Source organism: Procambarus clarkii, chromosome 44, assembly GCF_040958095.1.
Source record: "Procambarus clarkii isolate CNS0578487 chromosome 44, FALCON_Pclarkii_2.0, whole genome shotgun sequence".
Lineage (NCBI taxonomy): Eukaryota > Metazoa > Arthropoda > Malacostraca > Decapoda > Cambaridae > Procambarus > Procambarus clarkii.
In genome coordinates this window covers 31559606-31586164 of record NC_091193.1, presented here as the reverse complement: position 1 = coordinate 31586164, position 26559 = coordinate 31559606, and the positions used below count along the sequence as shown (strand labels likewise).

Genomic DNA, 26559 nt, shown 5'->3' with positions numbered 1-26559 from the left:
CCATTTCATCATTAAAATACAGAATCTGGTCTCAGCAAGAGGAACACCATCTGGCTACTGTCTGATAGGCTCCGGTTCTCAATTTCAGGATATGTTATTAATTGTTTTAGAGCGTAGATTGGTCAATTAGCATGCTTTATTACATTAATACTTCCATATATAAATTGAGAGTCGTTAGGCAGCGAGGCAACGCCTCATCATCAGTAAGTTCTGACCTGCTCGTGCACTATCTGAGTTCATGTTGCTGAATATTCATATAATCAGAATTACCATATCCATAAATCTTAAATTATCAGTTAGTTTTTTATTGCGTATGATATTTTTTTAATGTAAATTTATATTTACCTTGTGTAATTATACCTTGTGTGCAACAACACAGATATTCCTAGGACTAGGCTAGAGTGTGCATATAGTTCAGGTCTTTGATCATGAACCTCACCAGAGCTTGCAGTCATAGAGCTGTTTAACCTTATCCATGTAAATTTACATGTTAAATGTGTGGGTGTACCCACAGGTAGTTTGTGTTCTGGAGTTTATGAGCCAGATCAACCTTAAGGGCCCTACCTGCTACAGCCCATTACCAGTATCAAAATCACAGAGGAGTGGACTTACCATCCAGCATAGGAACATTGCATTCAGCTAAGAGCCTTATTGTTTTGAACTTTATCAACAATTACAATATTATTAATGTTAAATTCATGGTTCTTGTACCAGATGTTTGTTCCTATGTTATTTTCCTCTTCATCTATAATCCTTGTATATTCTCCTGCGCCATGAGCAGAAAACGGGATATTACGTCAATTTTGCGAGTCGCTATCTTTTTCTGGTATGACAGTACTTGGCTTTAGGTAAAGTATGCAACAAAATGAGACACGTTATAAAGAGGACAGGTTGCACAGAGAACTTTTCTATGTTCAATAATCCAAAGAAAATACTCGTTTGTGTACTTAATTGTGAGTCGTCTTGTTTTAGAATTTATGTCCATTATGTAGTATGGGGAGCATCACTATACAGCACAGAACAAGTTGGGCTTCATCAGTGCTGGATATAGCAGATAGGTGACAGCCATTACTGGTTCTGATGCTTCATATTATACATTCCAACACCTTGTTAACTTTGTCTCGTGCGATGATATGAATACAACAATGAAGAAGTAACTATGAAAAGAAATCACTAATCTTGGAAAACTATGAAACACCATCAGTGTTGGTGGGTGCACAATATGCAAAATGTCCCGAATACTACTCAGGATGCAAATCCTTTGTAATATTCTTTTATGCACATCCATAATATACGTCTATGCAAAAGTAATATACTTTTATGCAAATACAAGAATAAAAGCACATAATGCGAGCAATATAGGATTTGTAAGGATTCTTTCGAGGGGCAAATGATCGTGAGGACTCAAAGTAAGGCGAGGCTAGATGGCTAGGTAGCAAGACATGTCATCGTCCTGAAAATTGGGACATTCTACAAGGAAGTGCACGAGAGTAAGTGGGACTGTGCAGTGTAGACAATAGGGGGCAAGGTGGTGTTCTGGGGGGGGGGTAATTATTAAGACACAGCTAAGAAAATGAAAAGTGTTCAGTTACATTAAAGCTTAAAGCATTAAAGCTTAACAAAATTGCTTAAAGTCTCCATGAAGAAACTAGCCTCTGGCTGTAGGTGGCACATATAGGTTTGGTTAGTTAAGACAATGGAATAGCTAACACCATTAACAGATACCCATATGTGAATCGAATAGTAGGAGTGTAAGTTTACCCATTTGTTCAAAAAGTTTTCAGACAAAACTCATCAGGACAATGGGGCAAAAATCCTTAGGGAAAGTCCCCTGAGTACTGAGTTTTCGAATGGGAAGAACGACTGCCTCAAACGAGTCCTCGGGGACTGATGTCGCATCCCAAATATTGTTATAAATATTCAGCAAATACTGACAGGCGCACTAAGCGAGATGACAAGGCATTTCATGGGAAATGCCGTCTGACCTCACTGCCGGAGAAGTGCAGTGAGTAAGGGTTGGCAAAAGTTACGAATGGGAGGAGAGATCGTTATGGGCGAGTGCCATAACCCAAGGAACGCAGTTCAATAAAAGGGCAAGAAAAGTAAGAAGAAGACGAGTACCTGAGGTATGGGTTTTAAAGTGCAAACCCAGTTAGTTGGCCACCAACACCGGAACTTCCACGACAAAACCAGAGAGATGAAGGACAGGCGATATATCTGGAACAATAACCTTCGGGTTATTGACAGAGGGGTGTCAACCATAATGGTGGAAATATGAGATTTCCATCGCTAATGTTTAGCTGTATGGATCGCTTAATGGCCTACCAAACTTGCCTTCTGAAACAAAATAAGAGAATCGGGCATCTGTCGGCGTCGGTGACTTTTCCAGGTTGCATGGTTACAACATACAGACTGTGAAGAGTCTGAACTGTGACAGGGAATACACTTACGCAAGTCATGGGAGCCATCAAGAGGAACAGAGCGGCAGGAACAGAACACCCAATAAGTTGTAGTGAAAAATAAGGAGGGCTCAAGGGAAAGGCATAGTGGATAGGTTGGGAAGAGTAGCGTGAAGGGAGAAAAGATACCCGTCCACTTTATCAGACTGGTAAACAGGGAAAAAACAGGAGGGCAGAAAGAAAAAAAAGAGGGTTATGAGTATGGGGAAATGTTCACTATTATCGACGTTATTAAGGTTTTTCTGCGTCAGGCCTATATAAATAGGAGAGAAGACGAAAATCAGTACAGGAAAGAGGTTCAGGTGAGTGAGTCAACATCAGTAGACTTGTAGGAGTGTAGAAGAGACCAAGAAGGTGTAAGGAAGGAATATTCTAATTCTCATCCTCCGGTGTTTGTCAAATCATTGCCCTAGAGGGCACGCTGAGAGTTAAAATCACCTAAGAGGAGCACAGCATTCATGGATTAATTCCAGATATATTTAAGATTGGGAAAAGAAAGTGTAACATGTGGGTGGGCGAGATGAAGGGAATAGAGGTATACCATTACTCACACAGATAATAACGGCTGAGGAATGAACGTTCATCTGAAAAAGCAGGAGAACAATGGCAATATTACTCCAGATCAGGACCTAGATTCACGAAGCTCCATGTATTTCTTCGTAAGTAGGTTTGCTGCGAAGGTTCCTAAGTGCCCGCTAAGAAGGCGCCAAAGAGCGATTCAGAGACGTAAACTTACGAAGATTTCTAAGTAGTTCACTTAGGTCTCGCTAGATGTCACTAAGCTTCTAGTTTGGCCAATCAGAGAGAAGGTAACATTTTTCATCTTACAGCTGTAGCCAATAACGACGCTGCCATATCGGAGCTTATCCGTGACCACTTGAAACATATTTACGTCGAATTTTCTTATAAAATTAGTATATTTCGAAGTAAAACAATGTTTTTTCAACTTGTACAGTCAGCACCGACATTGTAGTATACAAATATGTTACATTTTTTGTTTACCTACGTAATTCTAAGAGATAGTGTATAGCTCCCCTTGTCGCTCCCAGGACTTGAGAAGCGATGGTATCTATTTACGTATTTATTTACCTAAATTTACCCAAGGGCCACTAACTATATAGTGACCTCTACGAGGACAAAAAGCTAGGGGCTTGTTAAGTCTCGCCACTTGTCCTAATGATATTTTCTAGCTGGATTTTGGCAGGTACGGCTTCAGCGGGTAGGCGGTTCCATAGGTTTTAACCATCTGGGTAAAAAAAAATCAGTTTTCAGTCCTACTTGAGAGGACATACTCTCCAACACTATATCTGTGATTGCCCTGTTATCAGTGACTTCATACCAAATGGTATGAGGCACTTTGAGCCATGTAATTACATCATACACTCAGGGATATTGGAAGATATTCTTGTGCTGCACCCAGATTTTGCCAGTGGAGGCTAATAGATCAGCCTTAAGTATTTTGTTCTCTCCTGATTCCATGTATGACTGGCCATCCTGTGAGGTGAGGATGTTGGATGAGCTTGTAGCTGGGTTTTGATCTACACTGTGTGGTCCTTCACACAGAATAGGGAAGCAGCACACCTCTGTATATACCTAAGCATGTTAAAAAAAATACATTGTTTGAGAGGAGTCTTGTAGAAGCTAGTAAGAGTAGTTATAATATAATGTTTCCATGATTCAGTGCTTACCTCTTGTGAAAATTGAGAAGTTATTATTTAGTCAGAGTTGATTTGTTTTTGTATTGACGCTAGTATTTTCTCCCCTGATTCCATGTATGACTAACCATCCTGTGAGATGGGAGTATTAGACGAACTTATAACTAGTTTTTTTTTTTTACCTACACTGTGTAATCTTCCATATAGAATAGGGTAGCAGCACATTGATATGTATACCTAAGCTTCTTAATACAAAAATATCAATAATAAAGATTTTAAATTATAGTTTGTGTTATTACCAATATTATCCCTATTAAATCAAGTTAACCATGGATCATTAAGATGTCATGTTGATATGTAATACAGTAGTCATATTTCTTTTGAATCATTCATTAAATTGTGCATAATGTCTCAATTTTTCACTCTTTTGGATATACTGTACTGTATAGTACAAAAGATAGGATAAAAATAAACCAATAATATTTCTTTCATTATATTTTTTATTTAAATAACTGCATCAATATTTTTACAGCTGACAGAATTTGTTTCTCACAGGTGTATTATTAAAAAAATTAGGATTATTGCTCCACACAATGATGCTACATAACCTTCCCAGCTTGGTGCCTTCTTTTGATAATTACTTACTGATTGTTACACAACCAAATTGTGTAACAGGAAGAGGTCTTGGACACAAATTTGTTCCATACTAAATGTAAAGGAATCAGCTGAGCATTCTTCAAATAACATAGGCTGCCTCAGCTTATAAGGTAAATAAAATAAGCATTCTTCAGATAAGCAGCTGCCTCACCTCACTGCCTTACTGCTACATAGCCTTCCCGGCATGGTGCCTTCTTTTATTTATTTATTTATTTATTTATTTATATATATACAAGAAGGTACATTGGGTTTGTGAGAATACATTGGATAGTACAGTATTTACATACTTGTAAAGCCACTAGTACGCGCAGCGTTTCGGGCAGGTCCTTAATCTAGCAGATAATTTTAAGTAGGTAATTTCAATCAGAATTGATAAATGAAAGATACATTACAAGAGAAAAATGAGAAAAATGATTGATAATTACTGGTTCCACACACCCAAATTGTGTAACAGGAAGAGGTCTTGAACCCCCTACTTTCCTCTCTCTTCTTTAATAGTCCATATAGTTATAGTTATAGGTTTAAGTATTCAATGAGAAGTTTTTACCCTAACCTAACATCATTTGTGCTGGATATTTTTCTTTTATGTCTCACCCAGATTTAATTTCAAAATAAAACCAAACTAAATAAATTAGAAATGGGTATGTATAGCTAAGGTACACCCTTACTACTAGGTGAACAGGGCATTTGGTGAAAGTAAATGATCCCATCAGGCAGGGCTCATCACCTTCTCTCATATTTCATATTCACCAGTGTTTATTTACTTAATAACTACTGGTATAATATCTTGCTATTATAAAACTAATTCTACTATCATAAAAGACATATTTACTTCAAGTTTCAAGCAGAAAATGCATATATAACTAACACGAAGGACTCCTCTTCACGAGATTCGCCAACTAATAATCTTTTGTTATTTTAAAATCGATCACAGTGTTATGTAGTAGAGAAAAATTGAGTTATATCCAGTTTACGTAAAGCTACGAGTGGTCGACACAACACTTAGATCCCGGACCAAACTTATGAAGGTTTTTCGACTTAGGGTAGCTACCTGAATACCGACGTAGCCGCCACGAAGGCGCTAAGAAGGAAAACATTCGTAGCTAAGAAGAAAAACCTTCATAAATACCTTCGTGAATCTGGCCCCAGAAGAGCAGTAGAGATAGAGGTCTCAGGAAAGCGTCCAGGACAAGCGCCCAGGACAAGCGTTCAGGACAAGCGCCCAGGACAAGCGTTCAGGACAAGCGTCCAGGACAAGCGTTCAGGACAAGCGTCCAGGACAAGCGTTCAGGACAAGCGCCCAGGACAAGCGTTTAGGACAAGCGCCCAGGACAAGCGTCCAGGACAAGCACCCAGGACAAGCACCCAGGACAAGCGCCAAGAACAAGAGCCCAGGACAAGCGTCCAGGACAAGCACCCAGGACAAGCACCCAGGACAAGCACCCAGGACAAGCGCCTATAACAAGAGCCCAGGACAAGCGTCCGGGACAAGCACCCAGGACAAGCGCCCAGGACAAGCACCCAGGACAAGCACCCAGGACAAGCGCCTAGAACAAGAGCCCAGGACAAGCACCCAGGACAATCACCCAGGACAAGCACACAGGACAAGCGTCCAGGACAAGCACCCAGGACAAGCGCCCATGACAAGCATCCAGGACAAGCACCCAGGACAAGCGTTCAGGACAAGCGCCCAGGACAAGCGCCCAGGACAAGCGTCCAGGACAAGAGTCCAGGACAAGCGCCCAGGGACAAACGTCCAGGACAAGCGCCCAGGACAAGAGACTAGGACAAGCGCCCAGGACAAGCGTTCAGGACAAGCGCTCAGGACAAGCGTTCAGGACAAGCGTCCAGGACAAGCGTCCAGGACAAGAGTCCAGGACAAGCGCCCAGGACAAGCGCCCAGGACAAGAGTCCAGGACAAGCGTCTAGGACAAGCTCCCAGGACAAGAACCCAGGACAAGCGTCCAGGACAAGCGTTCAGGACAAGCGCCCAGGACAAGCGTTCAAGACAAGCACCCAGGACAAGCGACCAGGACAAGCACCCAGGACAAGCACCCAGGACAAGCGTCCAGGACAAGCACCCAGGACAAGCACCCAGGAAAAGCGTCCAGGACAAGCACCCAGGACAAGCGTCCGGGACAAGCGTCCGGGACAAGCGTCCAGGACAAGCGCCCAGGACAAGCATCCAGGACAAGCACCCAGGACAAGCGCCCAGGACAAGCACCCAGGACAAGCACCCAAGACAAGCGTCCAGGACAAGCGTCCGGGACAAGCACCCAGGACAAGCACCCAGGACAAGCGTCCAGGACAAGCGTCCAGGACAAGCACCCAGGACAAGCACCCAGGACAAGCATCCAGGACAAGCACCCAGGACAAGCGCCCAGGACAAGCACCCAGGACAAGCACCCAAGACAAGCGTCCAGGACAAGCGTCCGGGACAAGCACCCAGGACAAGCACCCAGGACAAGCGTCCAGGACAAGCGTCCAGGACAAGCACCCAGGACAAGCGTCCAGGACAAGCGTCCAGGACAAGCACCCAAGACAAGCACCCAGGACAAGCACCCAAGACAAGCACCCAGGACAAGCACCCAGGACAAGCACCCAGGACAAGCGTCCAGGACAAGCGTCCGGGACAAGCGTCCAGGAAAAGCACCCAGGACAAGCGTCCAGGACAAGCGTCCAGGACAAGCACCCAGGACAAGCGTCCAGGACAAGCACCCAGGACAAGCACCCAGGACAAGCACCCAGGACAAGCGTCCGGGACAAGCACCCAGGACAACCACCCAGGACATGCACCCAGGACAAGCACCCAGGACCAGCGCCTAGGACAAGCACCCAGGACAAGCACCCAGGACAAGCACCCAGGAAAAGCACCCAGGACAAGCGTCCAGGACAAGCACCCAGGACAAGCGTCCAGGACAAGCACCCAGGACAAGCACCCAGGACAAGCACCCAGGACAAGCGCCCAGGACAAGCACCCAGGACAAGCACCCAGGACAAGCGTCCGGGACAAGCGTCCAGGACAAGCACCCAGGACAAGCACCCAGGACAAGCACCCAGGACAAGCGTCCAGGACAAGCACCCAGGACAAGCACCCAGGACAAGCACCCAGGACAAGCACCCAGGACAAGCGCCAAGAACAAGAGCCCAGGACAAGCGTCCAGGACAAGCACCCAGGACAAGCACCCAGGACAAGCACCCAGGACAAGCACCCAGGACAAGCGCCTAGAACAAGAGCCCAGGACAAGCACCCGGGACAAGCGCCCAGGACAAGCACCCAGGACAAGCACCCAGGACAAGCGCCTAGAACAAGAGCCCAGGACAAGCACCCAGGACAATCACCCAGAACAAGCACACAGGACAAGCGTCCAGGACAAGCACCCAGGACAAGCGCCCATGACAAGCGCCCAGGACAAGCATCCAGGACAAGCACCCAGGACAAGCACCCAGGACAAGCGTCCGGGACAAGCGTCCAGGACAAGCACCCAGGACAAGTGTCCAGGACAAGCACCCAGGACAAGCACCCAGGATAAGCGTCCGGGAGAAGCACCCAGGACAAGCGTCCAGGACAAGCACCCAGGACAAGCACCCAGGACAAGCGTCCAGGACAAGCACCCAGGACAAGCGTCCAGGACAAGCACCCAGGACAAGCACCCAGGACAAGCGTCCAGGACAAGCACCCAGGACAAGCACCCAGGACAAGCGTCCAGGACAAGCACCCAAGACAAGCGTCCAGGACAAGCACCCAGGACAAGCACCCAGGACAATCTCCCAGGACAAGCACCCAGGACAAGCACCCAGGACAAGCGCCTAGAACAAGAGCCCAGGACAAGCACCTAGGACAAGCGCCCAGGACAAGCGTCCAGGACAAGCACCCAGGACAAGCACCCTGGACAAGCACCCAGGACAAGCGCCTAGAACAAGAGCCCAGGACAAGCGTCCAGGACAAGCACCCAGGACAAGCGTCCAGGACAAGCGTCCATGACAAGCACCTAGGACAAGCGCCCAGGACAAGCGTCCAGGACAAGCGCCCAGGACAAGCATCCAGGACAAGAACCCATGATCAACTTCTGGAGACAAACTGTAAACATCGCGGCCAAAACTGTGAGATAAGAAGTTGGCAACAAACAACGTATATTCCACTAAACAATAGACATAACACGGAACTGAGATAACAGTAAGAAAACAAAATGATAAAAAAGGCAGAGATCGACAAATGATATTAGGGATAGTGTTACGACCCTGGGTTCTTCAGTGGAAACCAGAGGTCAAAATTGAACTAAATAAGCTACGTTAGAGTAGCAAAACGCAACTCGATGTGTCTATGTTTGTATCTTCCCTGCCAGACGTAAGACTATTCTTGTTTCTCAAAGAGCATTTAAAGACTGAGCTGGGGGTTGATTATTATATAATAACATAGGCACCAACTATGTTTACTAATACTAAAATCATTTGTAAAGTAACAATACGTTGCATAGGGGAAGATTTTTAATGTGCTTAGCTGCACGATCAATTAGGCTCCTTCCGGCACCACCACATGCGGGAGGCCAAAGCTGGTCGCTGGGAGCGGTCTTCTCTGGTTGCTGGCTGTGGTGAAAGGAACTACCTCCTCCTTCCTCTTCGTTTCCTTATTTCCGGGTCTTGTTCAAGATAAGTATATACTGAGTACATTATTCAATCTCTGGCATACTCATGTTCTATGTGTAGAGTAGTATACTTTGTGTGTAGTAGGTGATTTTAGAGTTTATATTACTAGTTATTCTAAAGGGGGTTCCATTGGAACCACGTGGTCCCCCTACCCTAAGCTGACTCTAACTTCAAGTTATTCAATAGTAGAGCTTTACCCTAGCTTGTGTTCAGTGTAAAACCTTGTATCCTGCTTATGTGGACCAAGGCTTTAAACGTAAGGCAGTGTGGTAAAGTTATTATTATTATTGTTTTTGGTGTGAATGTAAATGGGGGGCTGTTAAAGGGTTAATAAATAAGTACATGAATTATAAGAGTATCGTTCTTCCTGTGTAGGAGATCTTGATCATTCCCTAGACTGACCTGGTTGTGTAGCCAAGTAGTCAGCACTACTTCTAGTTTCCATGGGGGCCGGGCCTTACTGATCTCCCCAAATAGATACATCTTTATTCTGACTGACTTTACCCCTGAATAGCACTAGTTTCCCCATAGCAAGAACACCATTTTTTTATAACAAGGGGGGGCCTGTCCGGGAGGAACTTTATAATTGTAAAAAATTAGATTCTTGAGTGCCAAAACTAAAATTTTTTGTTTTCCGCAGAACGGTTGTGTGTTAGCCTAGGGTCCAGCTCATCTAGCAAAGGACATTCTTGCACTGACTGGACACCCAGCTGGATCCCTTCACGATTAAGGTTAGTGTGGCCTTGTGTTAGGGGCCGTGCAAATTTTTGTTTTTTCCAATTTTTATTTTTTAATTTTTTCTTTGGCTGGGAGCTAAAATTATTAGTGATGTCATCTGAAATGCAGAGACTGGCAAGGGAGCCTTCAGTGGTAGAGATAAAGAAACTTACCAAGTCTAATTTAGTATTGTTAGGCAAGGAATTTGACCTAGAATTAAATGACGCGGATAAAAAGTGGACTTTGGTGAATGAAATATTACAACATTGTATTGATGAAGAACTATTGGCAAGTGATACACCTTTATGCCAGCCTAGCCAAGCAGAAAGTGCAGCTCATAGGGATAGAGAGTTAGCTCTAGAGTTAGCAAGAATAAAATTAGAGGACCAAAGACTCAAAACCGAGGAGGCTAGAATTAGAGCAAATGTCACTGGACCTCCACCTGCCGGGGATTCAAACCCCAGGCATTATGAGAAAAAGCATAATTTGCCTGAATTTTCCAAGTCGGACCCTGAAAGGTTTTTCAACCATTTTCAGATATTGGCCATGTCCATGAACTGGCCAAAGGAAGAGTGGGTGAAAATCCTACAGGGAAGACTTAGGGGTAAAGCACAAGATATTTTTATAAACATGCCTGACGACGAGTGTTTTGAATATGATAAAGTCAGGGAACGTATATTGCGGGCATATGAAATTATTCCTGAAGCTCACCGCCAAGCTTATCGCAACCTTAGGCCTACCCACAACCAACCGCTCACTGAATTTGCTAATGATCAAATTAGATTGTTTGATAAATGGATTTGCTTGGCTAAAGATGAAACATATGAGGCACTTAAGAATAGTATGTTAATAGAACAGTTTATAGATAGTATGCCAGACATTGTAGCTCAGTATATAAGAGGAAGGGTAGAGGTAAATTCTAAAATAGGGGATTTGGCCAAGTTGGCAGAAAACTACCAATTGGCTGGCAAAAGGCCCAATAAAAATAATTATACCCCACAGAGTAGCAAAACTTATACCCATAGCCAGTCCAGACCAGCTAATTCTAACCCTTTAACTAATGCAGCTTCTGTTTCAGACATAACTAAACCTGTTAAAGTGTCTAGCCCCACGGTATCTAAGGGTGAACCGAAGGGTAATTCTGTTAGTAATGTCTCTTCTCCCCGACGTATCTGTGGTCACTGTAAACGTCCAAACCACGTTATTAGCCGTTGTTGGCAACTGTACCCGGAAAAAAACCCAATGCTCTAGTTGTGACACAGGGCTTGAGGCCTTCGGAAGGGTTAGGGAGTAAGACCTCCAACCCACAGTGGTTGGACTTGCTTACCCCATTCTTATCGAAAGGGAGACTACTTTTGTCTGAGGGTTCTTCCTGGAAGGACGTGGCGATCTTCCGAGACACCGGTGCCATCCAGACTTAATTTTTTTTAGAGAGTGCGTTGCAAGGTGCCAACATTCTCGACACTGGAGAGGTGGTACTGGTCGAGGGTGTCACTAGTGATACTCAAGCAGTACCCCCTCCATAAGGTTACCCTGGAATCTGATTTCCAAAAGGGTGTTTGTACAGTCGGAGTCACTTCATACCTACCTTTCCCTAATGTTGATGTAATAGTTGGTAATGATTTAGCAGGGGATAAGGTAGGGGACTCCAGACTGCCTGTTATGTTGCCTACCCCTAAGGTTTGCCTGGATCCACCCACCGCAGAGGATAATGTTGTGTACCCTGCGTGCGCAGTGACCGGGTCTATGGGAGTTAAATGTAAGGGCAGCCCTGTGCTTGCCTAGGTGGTAAATCCCGATGACACGAGGAACTTTCTGAGTGGTGAAAACCAAGTGGACCTCGCAGACACATTCATGGCCCGACTCGATGACGAGGCCGAGGACATTGTAGAGAGGCCTGCCACCGCCATCTACCGAGAGTAGTGGGAAGGTGGAGGAGAACACTGTTGAGCCTCGGCCAATAGCATCTGACCAAGGCCTAGAGGCCTCCTTGAGTGAGTTACAGAAAGCTGACCCCACTCTTGCAGATTGTCATGAGATAGCCGTCTCTATGGAGGAAATTGTAGACGCAGCAACTGGGTACTACTACAATGATCGGATTTTGATGAGAAAATGGAGACCACAGAGTGCTCCCTTGTCAAATGAGTGGGAGGTAGTCCACCAGGTTATGTTGCCGACCTGCTATAGAGAAAGAGTTTTGGCAGCTGCTCATGATGATCCTATGGGGGGACATCAAGGTATTAATATCACGTATCACAAAATTTTAAAGTATTTTTTCTGGCCCTAGCTGAAAAGCAATGTGGCAAAATTTTGTAATGCGTGTATTTTTTGTCAACTGGTTGGGAAACCAAACCAGACTCCACCTAAAGCTCCTCTATGGCCTATTGTCGTGCCAGAGGAACCATTTTCTCATGTGGTAATGGACTGTGTTGGACCATTACCTAGAACTAAGTCTGGTAATATTTACCTAATCACGATGATGTGTATCACTACTCGTTACCCAGAGGCTTTTGCTGTAAGGAACATCCGAGCAAAGACTGTTGTTGCTCGTATGTTGCAATTTTTTTCCACTTTTGGACTGCCTCGGGTCGTGCAAACTGACAATGGTACTAACTTTAAGTCTGATATTTTTGAGCAGTTTTGTAAGGACCATGGAATAACTCATAAGGTTTCCAGCCCATACCATCCACAGAGTCAGGGGGTAATTGAACGTTTCCATCTAACTCTGAAGCAGATGTTGAAGACATCGTGCGAGAATTCCCACACCTTCTGGAATGAGAATTTACTGTATGTTTTGTTTGCGGCTAGAGAGGGATTACAAAGTTCACTGGGTTGTTCTCCTTTTGAGTTAGTCTTTGGCCATAAAGTTCGTGGACCCTTGCAAATGTTACAGGAGAATCTGTTAGGGAACGTAACGTTAACCGAAGGTTCGGCTTCCTTTGTGCAACACCACCAGAGACTCAAGAACTGCAAGGCGGCGGCACTAAAGTATCTTGGGAAGGCCCAAGAAAAGATGAAAGAACGTAACGATGCTAGATCTAAGTTGCGGGTATTTCAGCCTGGCGACCCTGTCCTGGTATTAAAGCCTCGACTAAGGAACACTATGTCCCACAAGTACGAAGGCCCCTACATTGTGACAGAAAAGACTGGGGACCTCACATACAAAGTGAGGCACTCTGACAAGCGTAACCAGGTAATGTTCGTACATGTAAATATGCTGAAGAAGTTCCAGGGCCCCAGGCCCATTGCACTAACCAATGTTTCCATTTCCAGTGAGGGAAGGGATGATTGTTCTGGGGACCCAACTAATCTCATTTTCAATAATTCTAGTTCTGTGAATGCTGTGGAGGAGGGACTGTCCTATTTGCAGATGGCCCAACGTGAAGAGGTGCAGTCGTTGGTTGACGAATTCTCCAGTCTGTTCGGGGAGGTCCCGACCCAGATGGATGCCATTTGCCATGATGTCGAGTTGATGGACTACACCCCCATTCGCCTTCAACCCTATCGGATGAGTCCAGATAAGAAGGCCATCGTACGGAAGGAGGTCGACTTCTTGCCCCAGCACGGCCTCATCCGGCTGAGCCAGGGCTCTTGGTGCTCGCCCTGCCTTTTTAGTCCCCAAACCAGACGGCTCCTGGCGATTATGCACCGACTATCGGCAGCTCAACAAGGTGACCATTGTGGATGCCTACCCGCTGCCCCTCCTCGAGGACTGCATCGACGAGCTGGGAAACGCCAAGTACGTCTCGAAATTCGACCTCTCGAGGGGGTATTATCAAATCCCACTCACTGAACGTGCTAAACAACTAACTGCGTTCGTGACACCCGAGGGGTTTTTTGAGTATCAAGTGTTACCGTTCGGCTTGCGTAATGCCCCTGCCACGTTCCAGAGGCTAATGAACTCTTTGCTCGCTAATGTGCCAAATTGTCGGGCGTATTTAGATGATATCATGCTCTTTGACAGTAATTAGGCTGACCACATAGCTAGGTTACGCCAGTTGTTCACAATTTTAAAGAACGCAGATCAAACCTTAATTGCAAAAAACTGTCATTTTGGCCAAGGCACAGTGACGTACCTCGGTTATGAAGTGGGCCAAGGAAAAGTGTTACCTCGGCAAGATAAAATCAGTGTCATTCTGGAGTATCCAGTACTAAAGTCTAAACAGGACGTTCAAAGATTTATCAGTATGTGTGCAAACTATCGACGCTTTTGTCAGAACTTTTCAAATGTTGCCACTCCTCTCACAGACTTGTTGCGGAAGGCCGTCAGATTTAAGTGGTCATCAGACTGTGCAGAGGCATTTAAAAATTTGAAATTGATCTTAGCTTCCACCCCAGTGCTTGCTAGTCCAAGGTTCGACCGACCGTTTAAAATTCATGTTGACGCGTCTGACTCGGGTGCTGGTGCAGTGTTGCTGCAAACTGGGGATGATCAGGTGGAACACCCAGTATATTATTACTCTGTGAAATTCGACAAGGCACAACGCAATTATTCAGTGGTAGAAAAAGAGGTGTTGGCGCTAGTGTTAACATGTAAAAAGTTCGAAGTTACCTCACAGGTAATATAGTGGAAGTGTACATGGACCATAACCCACTAGTCTTCCTGACTCAGATGAAGGGGAAGAATAAACACATCCTCAGGTGGGCGTTGTACCTACAGGACTTCAATCTTTCCATTACCCACCTACCAGGCCGACTCAACGTGATGGCCGACGCTCTGTCCAGGTTGCCGGAATAACATTCATCTAGGCCACAGGAAGCCATGTACCAACTGTCACCCTTTAGTTATTTTTTTTTTTTAGGTTCGCCTGTGCGCCTGTTTCTTTACATTGATCAGTCCGGCAACCAGAAGGCCTGGTCGACGACTGGGCCGTGGGGACGCTAAGCCCCGGAAGCACCTCAAGGTAACCTCAAGGTAAGGTGACATTAAAATATTCCGTGTCCAAATTATTTACTCTCCTGTTTTTTTTTTGTGTACGTTTTTTTTTCTTTCAGAGAACTCCTTTGTATTTTTCTTGCAGAGAAATTGTTGTTTTTGATTAATTTTTTTTTGTCATATGTTTTTTTCTTTTTATTCTCTGTATACTCTTACAAAAAAATATGACTACTATTCTAGTAGTCACATTTTTTTTTCTCCGAAGGGGGGAGGAGTGTTACGACCCTGGGTTCTTCAGTGGAAACCAGAGGTCAAAATTGAACTAAATAAGCTACGTTAGAGTAGCAAAATGCAACTCGATGTGTCTTTGTTTGTATCTTCCCTGCCAGACGTAAGACTATTCTTGTTTCTCAAAGAGCATTTAAAGACTGAGCTGGGGGATTGATTATTAAATAATAACATAGGCACCAACTATGTTTACTAATACTATAATCATTTGTAAAGTAACAATACGTTGCATAGGGGAAGATTTTTAATGTGCTTAGCTGCACGATCAATTAGGCTCCTTCCGGCACCACCACACGCGGGAGGCCTAAGCTGGTCGCTGGGAGCGGTCTTCTCTGGTTGCTGGCTGTGGTGAAAGGAACTACCTCCTCCTTCCACTTTGTTTCCTTATTTCCGGGTCTTGTTCAAGATAAGTATATACTGAGTACATTATTCAATCTCTGGCATACTCATGTTCTATGTGTAGAGTAGTATACTTTGTGTGTAGTAGGTGTTTTTAGAGTTTATATTACTAGTTATTCTAAAGGGGGTTCCATTGGAGATAGTCGTCAGGAGAGGTGACAAGTCGCCAATATACGTCATTCTTAAAAAAGACGAATATCTGGCGAAAATGAACCTTATTCTCTCTGACCAAACTAAATTCCAAAGGGTAACGAAGGACACTACAGCCGAATTGAAGGCAAAGGTCAACAAATTGATCGAAAGTGTGAACGCCAAGAAATCCGGACTCCACCTGCCAAAGACTATTGGGGAATATAAGCCTGGATACGCGTATGGAAATGTAAAGACACATAAGCCTGGAAACCCACTTCGGCCAATCATTAGCCAGATACCCACACCCACGTACAGACTGGCGAAGCAAATCAAAGGCTTGCTGACTCCTTATGTCCTTTGCACCTTCAGCCTGGAGTCTCCAAAGGAATTTGTTGAATTACTGCGGGAACACGGGACACAGGGATAAGAGCCTCGTTGGACGTAGAATCACTGTTTACCAATGTACCTGTGGATGAAACAATCTGGATGATAGCGGACAGTGTATCGTGATCCGGCCTGTACTCCTCTTGACATACCAGAAAACATTCTAAGGAAACTACTCCAAGCTTGTACTAAAGAGGCACACTTCCTCAGCCCAGATGGGCACATGTATAAGCAACTAGATGGGGTCGCCATGGGTTCTTCCCTAGGTGTCCTGTTTGTGAACTTCTACGTGGGTACCATCGAACAAAAAGTCTTAGTCGACATGACCGTGAAACCGGCCATATACTGCAGGTATGTTGACGACATTTTTACACAGGTACCTGATGTCAGACATCTGTAGGAGCTGAAGGAGGCATTTGAGCGGAATTCTGTGTTGCGTTTCACTTACAAGATGGAGAAGGATGGGTAGATGCCCTTTCTAGATGTAACAGTCATGGAAAGGAGCGAAGGTTTCCACACTGCAGTCTACACTAAGGAAACAAACATAGGAATGTGCCTCAATGCCAACAGTGACTGCCCAGACAGGTACAAGAGGAGTGTCGTTAATGCTTATGTCGACCGTGCTCTCAGCCACAGCTCAGGATGGAAGCAAGTCGATGAAGAACTCTGTAGGGTAAGGCAGGTCCTAGTCAACAACGGCTTCTCCACTGGTTTCGTTGAAGACATCATAAGAAGGAAGGTGAAACGCCATGCAACCTCTGAAGAGACAACTAACACAACACCTGTACCCCCTATTAGACTATTTTACAGGAACTTCTTTTCCACAGCTCATAAAACGGAGGAAATGGTCCTGAAAGATATTCTTAATTGAAAAGCTATCCCTACAGACAAAAATCAGAAGATACAATTGACGATCTACTATAAAACCAAGAAAACGGCCAACCTACTCATGAGAAACTCTCCAGACACAAAGCAGAACGCTTTAAAGAAGACCAATGTCGTCTATGCCTTCAAATGCCCACTTGGGGACTGTAAGCCTCAAAGAATTCAGTATATAGGCAAGACAACAACATCTCTTTCCAGGCATTTAAAATGCATAAGCAACAGGGCTCCATTAAGGAACATATAATCTCTTCCCACAACCAGACCATCACCAGAGAAGTCTGAGAAGATTTCTAAGAACACAGAAATCATCGATAGATACAGCGATATCAGGCGGAGAGATATCTGCGAGGTACTACACATTAAGAAGTCGACACCAGCAATCAACAGCCAATTAATGCACAACTATATTCTACCCACTTCAAGACTCCGCACCAATATAGAAGCATCAAGAAATATGGGCCAATAGGCCCTTTGCAATTACTTCCATTCTAACCTTTAACTTAAAAAATATTATACCCATTGTTTCGTGTTCTGTCTTGTGTTGAAAGTTTGTTTTCACCTCATCCAGAACTGTTGTAACATATCACCTCACCCAAATGCAGGTATAAAATCGAAGATGTTTAATCTCTGTTCAGTTATAAGTTGTGTGTGTGTAAACTAAAGTGTTTGAAAATGTAATAAGTTTTACGAAACGCACTCAAGTGTCGCGTCAGACTAGAAATAAAAATTAATTTTGGAGAATTGATTTTTCAGTTACCATCTACAGTGAAGAAAAGTATAACATTGAGAAAATTCTTGTTAGAATTGTTAATCTTACTTTTTCGGTCATATTTAATAATATGTCTCAATATATGTGTATATATATATATATATATATATATATATATATATATATATATATATATATATATATATTTATATATATATATATATATATATATATATATATATATATATATATATATATATATATATATTAGTATATTTTGGTAGCAGTCTTTCCTGTAGACATATATTATTAAATATGACCGAAAAAGTAAGATTAATAATTCTAACACGAATTTTCTCAATCTTTCGTACATTACGCTTCACTGTTGGAGGTAAATCAAAAATCACTTCTCCAAAATTCATTTTTATTTCTAGTCTGACGCGACACGGGCGTGTTTCGTAAAACTTATTACATTTTCAAAGATTTCACAAATACACAACTGATTAGAACTTACGTATCTCTGATTTTATATCTACATTTGAGTGAGGTGGGAGGGGTGATGTGGCATTAACACAAGACAGAACAAGAAGGGATATTAATAGGGTATTAAAAGTATCAACACAAGACAGAACAGAAACAATGGGTATTGAATAGAAGTGTTTGTAGAAAGCCTATTGGTCCATATTTCTTGACGCTTCTATATTGGAGCGGAGTCTTGAGGTGGGTAGAATATAGTTGTGCAATAATTGGCTGTTGATTGCTGGTGTTGACTTCTTGATGTGTAGTGCCTCGCAAACGTCAAGCCGCCTGCTATCGCTGTATCTATCGATGATTTCTGTGTTGTTTACTAGGATTTCTCTGGCGATGGTTTGGTTATGGGAAGAGATTATATGTTCCTTAATGGAGCCCTGTTGCTTATGCATCGTTAAACGCCTAGAAAGAGATGTTGTTGTCTTGCCTATATACTGGGTTTTTTGGAGCTTACAGTCCCCAAGCGGGCATTTAAAGGCATAGACGACGTTAGTCTCTTTTAAAGCGTTCTGTTTTGTGTCTGGAGAGTTTCTCATGAGTAGGCTGGCCGTTTTTCTGGTTTTATAGTAAATCGTCAGTTGTATCCTCTGATTTTTGTCTGTAGGGATAACGTTTCTATTAACAATATCTTTCAGGACCCTTTCCTCCGTTTTATGAGCTGTGGAAAAGAAGTTCCTGTAAAATAGTCTAATAGGGGGTATAGGTGTTGTGTTAGTTGTCTCTTCAGAGGTTGCATGGCTTTTCACTTTCCTTCTTATGATGTCTTCGATGAAACCATTGGAGAAGCCGTTATTGACTAGGACCTGCCTTACCCTACAGAGTTCTTCGTCGACTTGCTTCCATTCTGAGCTGTGGCTGAGAGCACGGTCGACGTATGCGTTAACAACACTCCTCTTGTACCTGTCAGGGCAGTCGCTGTTGGCATTTAGGCACATTCCTATGTTTGTTTCCTTAGTGTAGACTGCAGTGTGGAAACGTCCGCCCTTTTCCATGACTGTTACATCTAGAAAAGGCAGCTTCCCATCCTTTTCCGTCTCATAAGTGAAACGCAGCACGGAACTCTGCTCAAATGCCTCCTTCAGCTCCTGCAGATGTCTGACATCAGGTACCTGTGTAAAAATGTCGTCAACATACCTGCAGTATATGGCCGGTTTCAAGTTCATGTCGACTAAGACTTTTTGCTCGATGGTACCCATGTAGAAGTTTGCAAACAGGACACCTAGGGGAGAACCCATGGCGACCCCATCTACTTGCTTATACATGTGCCCATCCGGGCTCAAGAAGGGTGCCTCTTTAGTACAAGCTTGGAGTAGTTTCCTCAGAATACTTTCTGGCATGTCAAGAGGAGTACAGGCTGGATCACGATACACTCTGTCGGCTATCATTCCGATTGTCTCGTCCACAGGTACGTTGGTAAACAGCGATTCTACGTCCAACGAGGCTCTTATCCCTGTGGCCCGTGTGCCCCGCAGTAAGTCCACAAATTCCTTTGGAGACTTCAGGCTGAAGGCGCAAGGAACATAAGGCGTCAGCAGGCCGTTGAGTCGCTTCGCCAGTCTGTACGTGGGTGTGGGTATCTGGCTAATGATTGGCCGAAGTGGGTTTCCAGGCTTGTGCGTCTTGACATTTCCATACGCATATCCAGGTTTATATTCCCCAATGATCTTTGGCAGGTGGAGTCCGGATTTCTTGGCGTACACAGTTTCGATCAGTTTGTTGACCTTTGCTTTTAATTCGGCTGTAGTGTCCTTCGTTACCCTTTGGAACTTAGTTTGGTCAGAGAGTACGATGTTCATTTTCGCCAGATATTCGTCTTTTTTAAGAATGACATATATTGGCGACTTGTCACCTCTCCTGACAACTATCTCCTTGTTCTCACGAAGGCTTTTAGCTGCCGCTTTAAGCTCGGGAGACAGTATGGTGCTTCTGTAGTTGCCTCGATTCTTTCCTCCTTCTGCAATAAGTTCTGCTTGTAAGGTATCTTTGGTAGTGACCTTCTTTTGTGTCTCGAGGTCGAATATGTCGTCCAACAGAATTTCCAACTCTACTTTCAGAAGTCCAACTCGGTCCAGACCGAGTGAAATGGCCCGGAAAGGTGAGTTGGAAATTCTGTTGGACGACATATTCGACCTCGAGACACAAAAGAAGGTCACTACCAAAGATACCTTACAAGCAGAACTTATTGCAGAAGGAGGAAAGAATCGAGGCAACTACAGAAGCACCATACTGTCCCCCGAGCTTAAAGCGGCAGCTAAAAGCCTTCGTGAGAACAAGGAGATAGTTGTCAGGAGAGGTGACAAGTCGCCAATATATGTCATTCTTAAAAAAGACGAATATCTGGCGAAAATGAACATCATACTCTCTGACCAAACTAAGTTCCAAAGGGTAACGAAGGACACTACAGCCGAATTAAAAGCAAAGGTCAACAAACTGATCGAAACTGTGAACGCCAAGAAATCCGGACTCCACCTGCCAAAGATCATTGGGGAATATAAACCTGGATATGCGTATGGAAATGTCAAGACGCACAAGCCTGGAAACCCACTTCGGCCAATCATTAGCCAGATACCCACACCCACGTACAGACTGGCGAAGCGACTCAACGGCCTGCTGACTCCTTATGTTCCTTGCGCCTTCAGCCTGAAGTCTCCAAAGGAATTTGTGGACTTACTGCGGGGCACACGGGCCACAGGGATAAGAGCCTCGTTGGACGTAGAATCGCTGTTTACCAACGTACCTGTGGACGAGACAATCGGAATGAAAGCCGACAGAGTGTATCGTGATCCAGCCTCTACTCCTCTTGACATGCCAGAAAGTATTCTGAGGAAACTACTCCAAGCTTGTACTAAAGAGGCACCCTTCTTGAGCCCGGATGGGCACATGTATAAGCAAGTAGATGGGGTCGCCATGGGTTCTCCCCTAGGTGTCCTGTTTGCAAACTTCTACATGGGTACCATCGAGCAAAAAGTCTTAGTCGACATGAACTTGAAACCGGCCATATACTGCAGGTATGTTGACGACATTTTTACACAGGTACCTGTGGTGTTTGTGTGTTACTGAGGAAGTCTTGGTTGTAGGGTTGATGTAAAGTCATGACTTGGTTACTGACTTTAATACTTAATATGATTACATGACTAGTAGCTACCAAGCTTGGCGGGCGTCCTGTACGCTCTTTTGTTTACCTCCAATCTCTCTCTGGCGTCCCAGCCGCCGCACATAGAAAACGGATGGTACCATTTTCTGTGAACATGACATCCCTCCTTTTCTTTAAAAAGAATGAATACAGGATGTCTACCATGCTTGTAGCACAAAGCAAAGTTATTGACACAAAGTAAGTTATTACCATATCAAGAGATACTGCATACATTTAACATTAATTAAGCACACAAAGAATTTAAACAACTTAATCTTTTCCACAAAGGATTTCAATGTTAAAAATACATATGCAATGTTAAACAAACATGAAAGAAACTGTAATACAAAGTTACAAAATATTGAATGAGATATCTGCATTATTCAAACAATATTAAATTTAGTTCAGCATAATAGGTAAATACTTTTCATTACATAGGAACACAATTAATCATCAAATCGTGTAGGGCGTTTAACATGACGTTTAGGACGAGAGTCCTTAAATGCAATAACATCCCTTGATGAATTGTTTGTCGGGTTATAACTATTTTTTTCTTTTTCTTTTGCACGACTTTGCACTTCATCATTTTCTACACTAGTTGGAATCACTTTGAAATAAGCCATATTACGTGTTATACTATGATCTCTATTACTAGCTGTTACCATAGTTCCTTTTACACTAATCACTTTATATGGTTTTGTATCATACGGCATATCTAACTTTCCCTCTTTTTTCTTTTTAACGAGAACAGTGTCTCCAACCTTTATGAACTGTTCCTTTGCACGTTGATCATGAGCAATTTTCATTTTGCCCTTGGCTAGTGCATCCTTCTGAGCGAGACGTTTATCCGTTACCTCGGCTGGCATGACGGGTAGTGCGATTCTCATAGGACGTCCAAATAAAAGTTCGCCAGGCGACTTGCCCAGTGTTCCATGTGGTGTTGCACGGTAGTTCCTGAGAAAAGCATACATAGCTTGTTTCCAGGATCGTCCTTCGGCATGAGCACAGCGTACCGCTTTCATGAGAGGTTGCATGAATCTCTCAACTTCTCCATTTGCTTGAGGATGTAGTGGCATCACACGGCGGTGTTTGAATCCAATATGCTCAGCAAAGTTGACAAAGTCTTGTCCATTGAATGGCGGTCCATTGTCCGTCTTGACAACTTCAGGAATGCCAAAGTTTGAAAAGATCTTGTCAAGTTTCGGGATGACGGCCTTTGCAGATGTGGAATTGATGATTTCTACTTCTGGATAACGTGAGTGATCATCAATGACTACCATCAAGTACTCTCCAGTTGGTAGTGGTCCGCAGAAGTCCATCGATACTTCCGTCCATGGTGCAGCAGGTAGTGGTGAAGGTTGTAGAGGTGTTGGTCTTGAAGTATCCACTGCAGCTTGGCAAGGGACACAGGCATCATGCATATCCTTTGCTTGACGATCAATGCCAGGAAACCACACCTTTTCTCGTAGCAGCTGTTTGGTCCTAACAAGACCTTGGTGTCCTTGATGTGCAAGCTTCAGAGCACGTTGCTGGAGAACAGCTGGAATAACGATACGAGTACCTCGCAGCACAGTGTCGCGTTGTTGCGTAACACTTAATTCTGTCTGGATGCGTTCAAGTGCTTTGAATGCATCTTGGTCAACTCCTGAGGGTGGGATGCATGGAAACTTTTTCTTAGTCAATGCATCCACTGTTGCTTGCAGAGTTGGGTCCTCTAGGGTTGCAGTACGGATTTCATCAAGAGTAAGAGCCTTAGGGACTGCATCACAGGTTACAGAGTGTACATATTCCTCGGCAACTTGCTGATGCTTGGTGATGGTGAAACTGTTGGCAGGATGTCGACTGATGTAATCAGCGGGATTGCCTGCACCCGGCTTGTATTTCACCGTAAAGTTGTATGGTTGCAGACGAAGAGCCCATCTCTCAATGCGAGCTGGTGGTTTGGACTTTGGATTATTGAAGATGGTCTCCAACGGTTTGTGGTCAGTGACTATCGTGGTGAAGGGTGCACCAAGCAGATACACATTGAAGTGTTCACAGCCCCATACAAGAGCAAGAGCTTCCTTCTCTGTCTGACTGTATCGTTGCTCAACATCTGTGAGAGAACGGCTGGCGTAGGCAATTACTACTCGGGAATCTGGTTGACCAGGTTTGTGTTGGGCTAAAACAGCACCTAATCCAACAGGACTAACATCCACCGTTAATTCAGTGTCCATTGATGGATCAAAGTATGCAGCAGTCGCATTCTCTACTAGTGCATCTTTCACAGCATCAAATGCATTTTGCTCGATATCGCTCCAGTACCATGATGCATTTTTCTTCAGGAGCTCACGTAGAGGCTTCGTAATGGTAGCAAAATCTGGAATGAAGCGAGAACAGTAGTTTGCCATTCCCAGAAAACTATGTACTTCAGTGGACGTTGAAGGAGGTGCAGCATTCTTGATATCTGCAACTTTCTTAGGATCTGGAGACAGACCTTTGTCACTAAGTACATGTCCAAAGAATTCAATTTTATGTTGATTGAACTCACACTTTGCTCGGCTTAGCGTCAAATTCTTTTCTCGTAAGCGTTGCAATGTTGCACGAAGAGCTTTGTCGTGTTCAGCTTGGGTACGGCCATAAACAATGATGTCATCAGATATGTTGTCAGCATTAGGTATGTCTTGCAATACCTGGCTGATGATGTGCTGGAATACCTCGGCAGCACTGTTGATACCAAAACTCAGGCGCTTGTACCTATACAGACCTCGATGTGTCGTAAACGTTGTGATGAAGCGACTCTCATCATCAAGTTCAAGCTGATGATAGCCCTTGTTTAAATCTAACTTGCTGAATACAGTTGCACCATTCAAGCGGTAGATCATATCATCTACAGTCGGTGTAGGATGGCGTTCACGCATTATTGCCTTGTTGGGAACACGCATGTCCACACAAATGCGTATCTCATCTGGATTCTTCGGCTTTGGTGGAGTGACAATTGGGCTTACCCATGGTGTTGGGCCTGTTACTGGTTCAATGATATCTAGTTCCATCAGCCTATCCAGTTCGGCATTGACTTTCTTGCGAGTATGGAATGGTTGTCGGCGATGTGGTTGGGCAACTGGAATTACATCTGGGTTGATATGCAGATGTACTTTGCTATCAGTATAACAACCTATGGATTTAAATCGATCCGAAAATTCAGCAACAATACCATCAACATTGTTTGCAGATTCCACTGCTACAGCATTAGAAAGCTGAAGTAGCCCCAATTTGGTTGAAGTCTTGTAACTGAGTAAAGACTCCTTTGCATTCCTAACAACATGGAATGTAGTAATGAGCATTGCATTCTTTGACTTAATCTCTGCAGTGAAAGTTCCAATCACTGGCAAGGCTAACTTCGAAGCATAGGCAGTGGCTTTACCATTGTATTTTTCTAGCTTTGGGAACTGTTTTCTAAATTTTTCATAGTGGCACTCAGCCATGGTGTCAATGTTTGATCCAGTGTCAATAAGAACTTTGAGACAAATACCAGCAATATATACACGTGTCTCTGGGTTGTTTGGAAGATCATTCCATTCTGTGATTGCTTGTACTCCATAAGTATAATCACATTCACTGTCATCTGAGACTGGTTGTAATGAAATGTTGTCTTGTACATTATTAACATTCTGGATATGAGGTGCAATATTGTGTTTACCACCTCGACCCCTATGACCTGATCCTCGTACAGTGCTTTTATTCATTGACTGTGGTTTCTTTAGTGCGGAACGACACATAGCACCAAAATGACCCAGTTTTCCACACTCATAGCACTTCTTACCTTGAGCAGGACAAACATTATCTTGGTGTGGGTAGTCTCCTCCACAATTGTAACATTTATTGTTGACACCCTCTGATGTGGGTCGCTGTGACTGCTTGAGCCTTGTTCCTTGACCCCAGTTGTGACGTGGTTCTCGGCTAAATTTACTGTTAGGTTTGCCATGATATCTTCTTTGATCACGGTGTCCTCCCTGAACCTTACGTACCTCATCACTGTTAGTAACAGTGGCAGAACCGTTATTAGCACAGCACTCCATGACACGAGCATTACGTGCAGCATCTTCCATTCGACGAGCCATATCCAGTATCTTGGTAAGAGAACTGTCATCATCAACAAGTTCTAGAGCTCTTCGACGAAGACGTGTAGATGTGCATGATTCAATTATTTGCTGTTTGATTTCTTTGTCAACATCAGCAAACTCACAATGGGCTGCTAAACCCTGCAGACGTGTGTGGTATTGATCCACAGTTTCATTAGAGAGTTGTTTTGCTCTCCTGAAATGCATAATTTCCATAGCAGTATTTTGCCTTGGTTTGAAATGCTCTGTTAGTTTGGCTTTGGCAGTGTCATAATCTTTGGCACCACCAGTGTCTTTCAGTGTGTCAAAGATGTCACAAACTCTATCACCTGCATAATGAAGTAGAAAGGCACGCTTTCTTTCAGCACTTTTGATGTCAGAAACTATCAACAAATTTTCAAACCTTTTAAGCCATTTGACCCACCTCTGTGACAGGTTTGTCTGGTCACAGTCAGGATCAAATGCAGGAAACTGAGGTATATTTGCCATTTTTACTGAATAAATGTAACTTATCACTTAAATGTTCCTCAGAATATTAAACACTTACTGCACTGTATATGTTAGTCAAGAATTCACTGCAATTACTTTAATTTTGCAAAGCACACAAGCATTTTAATGCAAAAGTTCACAACAGTGCACAATATAGCAGCAACTGACTTCTTACCTAGCCCTTGTGTACATGTGTTGTTCCTACTCACAGCAGCAGCACAGCAGTTGGCACAGCAGTTAGTACAACAGCAGTTGGTACAGCAGTTGGTACAGCAGTTGGTACAGCAGTTGGTACAGCAGTTGGTGCAGCAGTTGGTACAGCAGTCGGTATAGCGTGATGAATTTTGTAGCACGAAGCGTCGTTTCGTAACCAAAACATCAGGTTTTGTACACATCAAAGCGTCGTTTCGTACACAACGTCGGCAGATTCCTCAGTACAGTTTCTTCAGCACAGCTTGGGTAGCACACAGCTTGGGTAGCACACAGCATTGGTTAGCA

The 26559-nt window shown here is 43.8% G+C and overlaps 1 protein-coding gene across 1 annotated transcript in view; it reads right to left on the bottom strand.

The window, feature by feature from the left end:
- Positions 1 to 20462, bottom strand: part of LOC138350214 (uncharacterized) — a 94155-nt gene extending 73693 nt beyond the window's left edge. The window contains exon 1 of the mRNA XM_069300562.1: positions 20334 to 20462. Within this exon, the coding sequence (XP_069156663.1) occupies positions 20334 to 20462 (129 nt within the window). The remainder of the gene's footprint in view (positions 1 to 20333) is intronic.
- Positions 20463 to 26559: the final 6097 nt, after the last annotated feature.